General features: G+C 38.0%; 1 protein-coding gene across 1 annotated transcript in view; it reads left to right on the top strand.

Annotated features, from left to right (window-relative positions):
* The window catches only part of nt5dc1 (5'-nucleotidase domain containing 1), a 514,716-nt gene extending 504,189 nt beyond the window's left edge, over positions 1 to 10,527 (top strand). Inside the window, exon 12 of the mRNA XM_048530930.2 lies at positions 9,147 to 10,527. Within this exon, the coding sequence (XP_048386887.1) occupies positions 9,147 to 9,268 (122 nt within the window). The 3' untranslated portion in view covers positions 9,269 to 10,527. The remainder of the gene's footprint in view (positions 1 to 9,146) is intronic.
* The last annotated feature ends 2,235 nt before the right edge of the window (positions 10,528 to 12,762 follow it).

Genomic DNA, 12,762 nt, shown 5'->3' with positions numbered 1-12,762 from the left:
TTTTACACAGAGGAGTGTAAGAATCTGTAACTCACTGATTGTAAGGGTAGTAGAGACAGAAACCCTCATAACGTTTAAGTAGTATTTTTAAGATGTGAATTTGCGATGCCAAGGCATACAAGGCCAGGGGCCAAGTGCTGGAAAATGGGATTAAAATAATTAGGTGGCTGTTTTTGATGTGCACAAACACAATGGGCTAAAGGACCTTTTTCTATGCTGTAGATCTCTGACTGTGTGATTTGATAGACATGTTCGAATTTTTACACAGTAGATATGAAAATGATGCTTCCATTGGCAGAAGGGTTAGTGATCAGAACCATCTGATTTAAGATAATTGACAAAAAAGTGTGAGAAGGAGTTTTATTTTAAATAAAAGTAAAAAAAATTGTTTCTGGTAAATATTCCCTCTTTGTCACTCTCAACACAGTGCGAAGCATCATCCATTTTAAATGCCTTTCCAATTCCACTGATTTGGTTGAGATTATATCACCTAATTATATGTTTAATCATAGCCAGGATATCATTGCAGTGATTTACCTTCCCACCTCTGCACCATTACATCAGGTGTCTCCCAGTGTTCCATCCTTGCATCTCTCCTATTTTGCATCTACATGCTGCCTTTGGTGACATCACCCCAAAACACAGCATTAGTTTTCACACGTATGCTGATGAAATTTTCTGTGCTATATATTTTCAGTGTCTATGAGACCCACAACCTCTCTACTGTTGCTACATTGTCAGATGGCTTATCTTACATTGGTATTGAATGACTGGAAATTTTATCCAGTTAAATATTGGGAAGACCAAAGCCTCTATTATAGATAGCAGTCCTCAGCCATTGACTCAATCCTTGTCCATGGGAATGTGTGCCAGACTGCTCATAACATTACATTTAATCATGACTAGATAAACATACCATCACTTGTTTCTATTTTCTCCTCTGTAGTGAGACACGCCTCTTGAATCGCTGCATCCTCAAAATGTAGGTGTACTTACTGTGCTGTTAGGAAGGGAGTTGCAAGCTTTTGACCTAGTGACAATGAAGGAATGCCAATATGGTGCCAAGTCAGGATTGTTAATGACTTAGAGGGGAATTTGAGTGGGCTGTTCCCAAAATTGTGTTGCCCTTGTCCTTCTAGGGATCACAGGTTTGGAAGGTGTTGTTGAAAGAGCCAAGGTGAGCTATTGCATTACGTCATGTATATGGTATGCACTACCACCACTGTGCATCGGAAGTGAAAGGAGTAAATATTTAAATGTGGATGTGGGACCAATCAGATGGGCTACTTTGTCTTGGATGATGTTAAATTTCCTGTGTCATTGGAGCTGCATCTATCCAGACAAGTGGGGAGTATTACAATAAATGTCTGACTTTCCCTTGCAGATGGTGGGCAGGCTGTGGGAAAACAAGAGGTTGAGCTACGTACTACCAGATTCCTAGCCTCTGACCTGCTGTTTTAACCGCCATGTTTAGATGACCTATGCAGTTCATTTTCTGGCAAATGCAAACCCCAGGATGATATTAATGGAGGATTCAACAAGGGAGATACTCAGATTCTCTCTTGTTAGAGATGGCCATTGTGTGGCATTTGTGTGTTACATGCCACATCTACCCAAGCCTGGATGTTGTCTGTGTCTTGCTGAATATGGACACAGACACCTTTGGTATTTGAGAAGTTACAAGTTGTACTAAATGTTATACAATCAATCATGAACATGCCCCTTTCTGGCCTCAGTTGTTTAGCTCTTTAAAAGAATAGTCATAGGTATCTGAGTTGGACTGGCCTCCTTCTGCGATGTATGATTTTCTTCCTAGAATGATGTCCAACAGATTCAAGATGTATTTTTCTATGCTGGATATGTCGCAGCACTTTACATATGGTCTCAATCTAGTTCTCAGTTATGACAAGTTTTTGTTGCATCCTCACAGTTCTCAGATTTTAAGAAACCTTATTTTATTTCCTCTTTCGTTTCTTCTCTCTTCCTTCCACATTTCCTGTCACTGTATTACCATTTTATATATTTCTGAATTCACTAGCCACCCAGTTGCAGATGCACCACCATGAAGATTTTCAATCAATGTCCTTCATTAGTCTGTGAGGGGAGTAAAAGAACCAATAGAGTAGTGTACTGGAAACTGATGAACGTATAGACTACAAGCTGTTATGCTAACACAATGCTTTGGTTGTCATTTCCTGAAAAATCCTGCCTCACATTTATTTTTCATCTTCTTGTAATCCTGAAACAAAGCAGAAAGGAAAAAATCTAGGCTTTGACTTAATGGCCAAGTGGAGGCATAAAGTTAAAATCCTCAGCTTAACAGTTATCCATCACTTACTGCTCTGTCTAATCCTTTTTTTTATTTTTATATAGTGCACTTTGCCAAATCAGTCATGATGATTTCTGAATTGGTGTGGCTACAGAGTTACATTCTTCTTCAGATTATTTGCAAATTCACAAAAGGACATTACAAAATTCTTCATGAATGGAAATTCTACAATCGTCCATTGACGAGGACTAAGGATGTGAGAAGAGCCTTAAACAATGTGAAAGTTGAGAGGAAATGTCAGAAGATAACATAGCTGATTCTTACCAAAAATTGCATTCAAGTGTTTTCCCACATCTGTAGAAGTCATTCTGCTGAAATTGGATCTGCAATCTTATGTTTCATTTCCATTGAAAGCATGACTTTTTTGACTTGCTCAGATCTCTCTGTGGATACAATGATATGTATTCAGTAATGTAATTAATGACCTGTTTGAAACAAAGATGTCCAATGTTAAATGGCAGTTTAAAATTTATATTATGGAGTTACTTGTAACATTATTCCTTTACTGGTCATTAGGACAAAATAAGATGGGTGAGGCAGCAGGAGGATTTACAAATGACAGCATGTGTTTATTGCCTGAAAAACTAGTAAAGAGCAGAGTGTGTATCTGTCGGAAATGATAAACTGTCATTTGCCTGTTTGATCGAAATTTTAGCTGCACCTTTAAAATGGATTGACAGCGCTCCCATTCAATATAGATAAATTAGGATCTAACTTCAATTATTGGAGAAATGGGTGGTGGAGCACACAGGGCCAGACAGCAAAAATAAATATTTGCCTTCTTTAAAGATTTTTCTTATGGTACTACTTGGAGGCTTGATACTTCTGCTGGCCCTACATATATCACCTGGCCTACTGCCATCCCATTTTGTTTTTGCTTCGCCCTAGTTTATTCCCTCCAAAACCAAACCCAACTGCTAATCTTATCACAGTTTGCAGTTAATGTTTCAAATAGGGCTGCACATAATTTAGATGTGTAGCATGGGTGGATACTACAGGAGCGTCACCGGTATTGCTGTCATTTTCTCAACCAATATCTCTTAATTCATTTTAGTTTTGATTAAACTACAACAAAATTGTTATATTGCTGCAAAAAAGATAAAATAATTGGAGGTTCTTAGATACCTAACTTGCTTATTAGTGAATTTATGTATGAAACAATGATATATAATGATTTTCAGTTGCTCTCATCCAAGCATTATAAAACACTGGCAATTCTCCATGGATAGGAGGATGACTAATGAAGAATATAGTGGATATTGGTTACAAGTGATGCCTCTGCCAATTCGTTTTAGTGTGGCTAGAACATTTTAAGAACAGCTGCACTTAAGACTAAATTTATGCCATTTTCCCCTATTTGTTTTCAAGAGACAGATTAGATAACGTGACTATAACAGTTTATTAAAGTATTTAGTCCAGTAAGTTCTCATTCAAACTAAAAATTTATTGAAGTAATCAGTTTAGCTTTTACAGCTTTGCTTGACCTCTTACTATCACAACATTGAAAATAAAATCAGCTCTGGGGGCAGTTGGTAAGAGAATCTAAATCTTGCTGTACAAATCTAGATTTGTTTATTTGTAATTGGCAATTAACTTAAACCTCCAGTTTGAATTATAAAAACATCAGCCTTAAGCAGGGCTTTAACAAGGTCACTAGTGAAGGAGCAGCTGGGTTTAATTAATCAAAGATCCAACTAAAGCTAGCTTCTCTGTAACTGGGTTAGCTAGGCCTTTTGTGTTAGTAACATATGGCTAATATACTAGCCAACTTAGTATGATTTTGTATTTGAGTGCAGCTTGCAATGTAGTGCTTGGAATTGGGTGATTTAGCAAAAGGTGCTTCTTTGTTTTTGTTTTTATTTTCTCTTTTTCTAATACTTTCAGCCTCCAAGAACTGGCTCTTACTCTGTCACAAGAGAAATAGCTGGTTGTTTGGTGAGTATCAAGGAAGTGACTCAATCCAAAATAATTTAGCAGCTGGTGGTACAGTTAATGATACACAAAGAGAGCAGGAAATACAGAATAGAATAAATTAAGTAGCCTGTTAGAGCACGTCATGGATGGCAGTACAGGGAGTATGTCACAGCTGCAGTATGTGGGCGCTCCTGGATGCCAGTATGATCTAGGGCAAACGTATCTGCAATAGGTTCTTAAAGTTCCAGTGCCTTTAGCTCAAAGTAAGGTGGCTAAACTACAGACACTGCGACACATCAGGAAGGAAGCAAATTTCCTGGAGTGTTTGTACTTGGAAGCAATCATACCTCTGATGATACGGTGCCCTGAATTTGCCTGTGTTCTTGGACAGGAGAGTTTGACAGCTTGTGAGGCAAGTAAAGGAACCTAGAACCCAGAAGCCTCGGCCTTTGCAAATGCCTAATAGGTTTGACGACCTTTCAGCTTGTTTTGTTGAGACTAACGGCTGCAAGGTGGATGAGCTAAGTGACCATTGCACCATGGTACAAGAAGGAATTAATTGGGCGAAGCATAAGTGAATATAGTGCTAACGAGGAGCTAGGAGGATTGATACCATCAACTTCAGTAAAGGGTATGAGTTCAGATGGCTGTGCTACATGCTTGATGCCAGTTTCAGGACATTTGCTCAGAGCTAGAAAGGAGCTTACAGTGAAAGGTGGAGGATACATTTGTGGTCCATGCAGGTACCAATGATTATAGGCTGGACAAAACAACACCTGTTGTTTTGGCACTATGAAGACCCAGGTACTAAATTAATAAGTATAGTAATTGGAATTAGTGTGATTTGGTACTAATTTTGGGGACGTGGCTGCAGGGTGACCAGAATTGGTTCTTGAATATTGAAAGGTGCAGGACATTGAAGACAGACAGGAAGCTAAGAAAAGGTGGGAGGAATTGGTGCTGTTGCTTATTGATGGTATTCGCACAATATAGCGTTATGATGCAAGTTCAGGAAACCAGGATATGGAAGTAGTTTGGGTAGGGATGTAGAACAATAAAAAGCAAAAAGTGACTTGTGGAGTTTGTATACATACCCCTCGCATTGTTCTCCATCCTACCATGTAATTATTCGTAAGACAGGTCAATAATCCTCAGATATTGTAATTGATATGTAGGCTGGAAAATTCATTTGGTCAAAGGTAGCCTATATGAGGTGTTTATTGAATATTTTCAGGACAGTTTCTTAGAACATCATGTTCTGGAGGCGAACAGAGAGCAGGATATACTAAAACAAATGCAGACAATGCTGGAGAAATTTAGCAGATCTGTAACACTTGTGAACAGGAAAACAGTGTTAAAGTCTGTTTTGACTTTTCTGAAGAACTAAAAAAACTTAGTTTAATTCACTAAACTTGATATTATGCAACAAGATAGGATTAATTAATGTCTCTCGGCAGCTGCAACTGTAACATGATTGAATTTAACATTCAGAAAAAAGGGAGAGAGATGAGTCCCAGACTATTTTATTGACCTAAATAAGGGCAATTATGAGGGCATGAAAGCAAAATTGACTGAAGTGAATTGGCAAACCGGAAGAAAGGATTGGTTGATAGAGATGCAATTATAGACATTTGAGAGGACATTTCAGAGGACATTTCAGAACACGTAGAATAGATACATTCCAACAAGTCAGAAAAATTCCAAATTTATTTGGAACGATTAAAGATATTATCAGACTCATATAAGCAGCATAGAATTAAGCAAAGTGAGGTAGCAACTCAGATTGGGGCGAATTTTTCTGTTTTAAAAGAAAGGAAGCTTAGCTTTAAAAAAATGGAAAGAAGTGTTTGAGATAAAGCAACCAGAAATCTGTAAACAGATAGTAAAGTTGTGTAAATATGTTAAAAAAACATGCATGCATTAGTGATCTAGAAAGTGAGTCTCGAGAGTTTAAAGTAGTAAATAGAGGAAACAGATGAAATTAACAGGTATTTTTCATCACTCTTCCACATAGAGGATATAAGTTAGCTCCCAGAAGCAGTCATAAAACAGGAAGCAGGAGGGGGGAGAAAAGAATGAAAACCAGAGAATTTGTACTTTGTAGATTAATGGAGCTGCAGACAGACATGTGATGGTGTCCTGATGAACTATGGTCTTGAAAGAATTGACTAATGTGTTAGTTTTAATTTTCCAAAACTCCTTAGTCTGATTAGATTGGAAGATAACAGATATAACTCCCGTATTCAGAAAGAGAGAGATGGAAAGCAAGAAAGCCAGTTATAGCAAAGTAAAAACTATTATCAAGCAAGTTATAACAGGGCACTTACATAAAATTTGATCAGACAGAGTCAACATAAGACTATTGACCATAAAATATAAGAGCAGAATTAGGCCACTCGGCCCATCAAGTAATGGCTAATACATTCTCAAACTCATTCTCTTGCCTTTTCCCCCACCCCATGTGGTTTTGTAAAAGAGAAATCATTTCAACCAATTTATGGACTACTTTGAAGAAGGCACATGTGTTGTGGATAAAAGATGTGTTGTACTAAGATTTCCAAAAGATGTTTGATAAAATGCGACATTGAAGGCTATTGGAGAAAATAAAAACTCATCCCGTAGAGTGTAGTATATTGGGATGAATAGAAAATTGGCTGGCTAATAAGAAGCAGAAAATAGGCATAAATGAGTCTTTCTCAGGTTGGTATGGTATACAAGCAGTGTGCCACAGGTGCTGGGAGATTGACTGTTCACAATTTATATAAATGACTTGGATGAAGAGGCAAATGACCTGGTCGGCAAAATTGCTAGCTGCACAAAGATAAATAGGAAAATAAATTCTGAAGAGAACATAAGGCTGCAAGAGAATGTCAGCTCCATGAACAGGCAAAGATATAGCAAGTAAATTATGATATTGAAACATGTAAAAGTTTTCATTTTGTAGGAGGGAATATAGAAGAAACATTTAAATGATGGGAGACTGCAGAGCTCTGAGCTGTAGAGGAACTTTGGTGTCCTAATACATGAATCACAAAAGAGCAAGTACAGCAAGTAATTAGGAAAGCCAACAGAATAATATTATTGAGGGGGATTGAATACTAAAGTAGGGACATTATCGTTCAGATTGTCTGGTGTACTGTGTACAATATTGATCACTCAGAAGGGAAAAATTAGTAATACTTATAATACTAGTCGTACTGTAGGTCCTTTTTGAAGTATGCAAGACAAAGCTTTTGTACTCCTAAGATGCTGCTTGGCCTGCTGTGTTCATCCAGCTCCACACTTTGTTATCTATGACAAATTGGACCATTGTGTTTCATTTGCCAGGTTTACTAGTTTTTACTTCTTGGCACAGTATTTGAGGAGGAATAGAAATGTGTTGTAAGAAAATACTTACGAGACTTATCCTAGAAGCATGTAGATCATCTTATGAGAAAAATGATTGGACAGGCTATGATTGTATCTGATGGACTTTGAAGAGGAGGAGGTGACTTGATTAACCAGTAAGATGCCTGAAAGGCCATGAAAGCATGGATGTGGAGAGGATGTTTGCACTTCTGGAGAATCTAAAATTAGGTGCTACTGTTTTTAAAAAAAAAAATCAGAGGTTGCCCAATTCAAACAGAAATAAGATAAAATCTTTACTCAGAGGGCCACGATTCTTTGATTCTCTTCCTGAAAAAGCAATGGAAGCAGAGCCTTTTAATATTTTAAGGCAGCATTGGATAGATACTTTGTAATCAAAATAGATGAAAGTTATCGGTAGTAGGTGGGAATATGAAGTTATTATCAGATAATCTTGCTACTTGAACAGAATGGCCAGTTTGAATGACTAAAAAGCCGACTCTTTCTCCTCCTTCATATGTTTAGAATAGTATTATAACAAACCTTAGCACTCAGACCAGTAAACAAGTGCTTTGTTTGCTTTATCACCTGCCAGCTTTCGATAATTCGCCACAGTTGGATTTTGTAATGTTACCTAACAATTAAAAGTGAGTCAACAGATGTCAGTGATGTTGAGTCACATTTGGTTGGTGGTTACATAAACAAGGTGCCCACAGAAGATGAATTGATTTAATGATTAAAAGATATAGCTATTAGCAGTTTCTAATAAGACTAGAAAGATACCTTGGTCATTGTAATTTCTGCAGGTATTCTGTCTAATTCACTTGTAAGGAACGGGTTTTTTTTCTCTCATATGATGTGTGTGTCACTGGCAAGGTTGGCATTTGTTGTCCATTCCTTTTTGTCCTTGAACTAAATAGCTTACTCAGAGGCAGTTGAGGAGTCAAAGACATTGTTATATATAGTCTTTCTCTAAAGAACATGAGTGAACCAATTTTTTTTTAAACAGCAATCAACAATGGTCACTATTAAATTAGCCTTTTTTTTAAAAAAATAGTCCCAGATTTTACTGAGATTCAATCTCATATCCCAAGAAAACGAGCATGAGCTTCTGGATTATTAGTCCACATCACCACTGTGCCACTGCCTTGCTCTAGTTAAGTGGGTTCACTCCATGTGAGATAATGGGAACTGCAGATGCTGGAGAATTCCAAGATAACAAAATGTGAGGCTGGATGAACACAGCAGGCCAAGCAGCATCTCAGGAGCACAAAAGCCGACGCTTCGGGCCTAGACCCTTCATCACTCCATGTGATCTCTGCAAGTTCAGATGTATCATTGAATCCAATTTATGGAATTATGTCTTGGTAAAGTGACAGCAGCATCATGGTGTTGTAGCTACACTTGATTTAAGCAATACGGGTGCTTTTATTGGAACTTTGTTATTTTTCTGTAAAAATATGATGTACTATTCTTATCACAAGTATTTACAAAAACTGGCTTTATGAAAATAACTTAGTCCTAGGAACTACCTCATTTTGTTGTTTTTATTTTGCAGACTTGTCACTTGACCACAAGTTCCCCAGGTTTTGTCCAGATAAACCAAGTTTCATAGGTTATTATCCGAGGCCTCCTGCAGCCCTTGTTCCAAGACCTAGTGAGCCAATAACACAAGAATAAGCATGCAAAAGCTGTTAACTCAGCCTGTGAAGAAAAGCAAGATCCTCTGCGAAGCAACACATGTTTTGTCTCTAGTGTGGCTACTGTGCGTTACCTCCGTAAAAGAAGTTTCTGTACTGTTTAAGTGCATTTAGAATCAGCTATGCTGATTGTTTTATTTTTGAAAAAGCTGTTATATCTTCATTTTTTAAAAAGAAAAATTCCTCTTTCCGTGTTATTGGTTCTAAGGATAGCATTAATCGGTCTAAATATAGTCTAGGCCTGCTGATTGTAAAAATGGTGGAAGTCATTCCATTTAATACAGGGGCTACTGTGTTAATGAAGAATGTTTGATGATCCGCGTTTTTGTTTTAAAGGGGAAAAAACGTCAGAAGAACAGTGCATCATTTTGATCACAATAAAGTCACACCCAAGTAGTGTAATAACGTGTTTCAATGTGATTTATTTGATCATGTATGTTTAATAAGATTTTTAAAAATGTTTACCATATGCTTTTTCATGAAGTGAACAAGCAAAATTCTACAGACTACTTGTACTTATATACATTGCAACCAAACTGATGTCTTAGAAATTATGACCAATGGACCATAATCCAACTGAGCTGTGTCCACTGGATTATCTATTTAGAAACCTGCTACACTGTTGTAATGCCAGTACAAAATAAGCATCTCACTTTAAACACAGTTATGATGTTGAGGATGAGAAATTTATTTTGCCGATTCTATCCTATAGATGACAGAACTCTTAAATCAGCAAAAATCAATTGAGTGCTAATTATTGAATTTCCCAACATGATTGCTGAGGATGATCTGTAATCTGTTATGACATGGCATCTTCAACCTTACAGGCATGGGAAATAACAGTAGTGTTAAAAGGCAAAGTCAACACAAAAGAATTGTTTTGTGCAAAGTAAAAACAAGTTTGAGAATGTTGGTTTTCAACATTACTGAAAGTATTTTTCAATATTTAGTGAATAGATCTGCCAAACAGTTGATTAAATTGAAATTATAGTATTTGTAGCAACATTTTGCCTTCTACAGTTGTTGGATGCATATATTGTTTTCTGCTTCACTTTTGAGTAACTACATATGTCTGGACATGTTCAACAACAAATTGTAGATCCTATTCTAATCTCAATGTACTTTGTTAAAGTGATGTGGGCTGTTTATCAATCAATAATATGTAAACATCAGCTTCATCTTTGGTTTTGTACCTTAAAATAAAAAGCTACCAAAAAAAAGGTGTTCCATAACTCAATACCACAGAGGAAAATGTTTTTTCCTCGATGTACCGTTTTACAGTTTCAGTACAAATCTATATTGTTTCAATTCACACCTTCGGAAAGCTAGTACAGCCCATTCACAAAATCAAGCCAAAAGCAGGCGCTTCACTACAGGATAATAAAATGTGAGGCTGGATGAACACAGCAGGCCAAGCAGCATCTCAGGAGCACAAAAGCTGACATTTCGGGCCTAGACCCTTCATCAGCCTCTCTGATGAAGGGTCTAGGCCCGAAACGTCAGCTTTTGTGCTCCTGAGATGCTGCTTGGCCTGCTGTGTTCATCCAGCCTCACATTTTATTATCTTGGAATTCTCCAGCATCTGCAGTTCCCATTATCTCCGCTTCACTACAGGCTTTGGAGACCACTTTTGGCCATCTCCTATGGGGGGAGGGAGGGGTTCAGCAAACATGTTTGCTCTTGCTTCCTTTTCCTTCACTGTGCCCTGGAATACATGAAGTCCAAATAGAAGAACATTCTGCCACACCTCCAAGGTCCTTCCACTGCTGCATTAAATTTTTGTCACCAGATGACATTCTGGGATGCCATTAACACTGTATCTTATTTATAAAGAAGCACTAGGCTTCCAACTGCTATTATTGTTTTGGTTTGGTCATGGGGAAAGCCCCTGGAACCTCTGTGGCACCATAATATGGGCAGAGACCTACGGTCATTTCTCTGCACCCGCACTGGATAAGATGAAAGCCTCCTTTAAAGGGGAGCAAATTCAAAACAGACCCTTTTATTATATCAAGGTGTAGAGCCGAATGAACACAGGAGGCCAAGCAGCATCAGAGGAGCCGAAGGCTGACGTTGCGAGTCTGGACCCTTCTTCAGAAGTTAGCGTCTTTGTGAATTTATTCTTCAATCATAAACCTGTGTCTCTCAAATCTTTTGGAAGTTATTATCTAGGATTTCTCTTGAATTTACAGTAGAAGCAAGTGAATGTCAGATCGTTTGACAAAATTCAAACGTGATAAACAAAATTCAGTTGGATGTGGGAAAGCTTGGGTGTCGTTTTGAGCTGCATCGTTCTACACAGCATGCCCTGTATTATCCACGTACTCTCACCAGCAGCACAAATAAGGTCGCACACTTTAAACCTCGTATCAACCAACTGAGTTAGCTCAGGCTTTCAGTGTACAGAGGGTCTTAGAACCACCTTCAGCTCTCAATGCCCTGCCAAATCTTATCTCCAATGCCACACGATTGAAGCCCACATCTACAACTACAAAAAAGTTCAGGCTTGTTTCAAATCAGTGTGATCTGCTCTCTATACAAGCTATGTTTAAATTGCACATAGAATACATATGGTGTTGTAGATTGTGTCAGAAAGAGCCCACTTCGCTGAACGCTTAATAAAATATACATTTTTTAAAAATCTAACTGTTAATGTATCAGTGAAAATGCACTAGTTGTTGAGGAGGTAGCTGCGAGCTACCTTGAACAACTGCAGCTTTATGTTGAAAATACTCCTAACAGTGCTGTTCAGCAGTGTTCCTGGATCTTCCCAGTGTCAATTAAGGAGCTGCAATACCTGTGTATACTGCTATTGTCCTAGCTGGTGGCGATTGAGAGATTAGGAAGTATTGTCAAAGAGAACTTTCGAATCGCTGCAGTCTATAATTAGTACACTCTGCAGCGATGACATATGGAAGGTATGAGAAGCTTGCTTTAAAGACAAAGAGTGGATATTCAACAAAATAAACTGCTAAGCCCTGTATCGTGTGGAGATTCTTCAATGTGTTTGAAGCTTCACACACCTCAGCAACAACAGTCTACATCGTCAAACTTGTAATCTGTATCAAATCAGTGACAGTGGGTCATTGCCTACAGCTACCCAGCCCCTGACCTGCCCTGTTAGCCATGGCATTTTATTTTTAATTAATCCAGTTGAGTTTTTGAATAATGGTGGAACCTCCGTGATAGTGAAAACATTGAATGCACTTTCCTCTTTCTTCAAAAGACACTCTAGGCACTTGTGTAGCGCACGTCTTTCTGGTCTTCCATGAGCCCGAGCTTTGATGTTGTTCCCCACATGCAATATGGATTGCTTCCTAGTACGTACACAGTCATTCCTGCTCCTGACTTTATGATAGAAACTATCCGAAAATTGAGGGGCGTGGTATGTTGCCCTGAGGAAATAACCCATGTTAGATTGGATAAAAATTGAGAAAATTCAGTTCCCCAATGTATTGCTTTATTAAGTATCTA

Source organism: Stegostoma tigrinum, chromosome 4 (assembly GCF_030684315.1).
Source record: "Stegostoma tigrinum isolate sSteTig4 chromosome 4, sSteTig4.hap1, whole genome shotgun sequence".
NCBI classification, from domain to species: domain Eukaryota; kingdom Metazoa; phylum Chordata; class Chondrichthyes; order Orectolobiformes; family Stegostomatidae; genus Stegostoma; species Stegostoma tigrinum.
The sequence above is the reverse complement of the archived record's forward strand: the minus strand, read 5'-3'. Positions and strand labels throughout refer to the sequence as shown.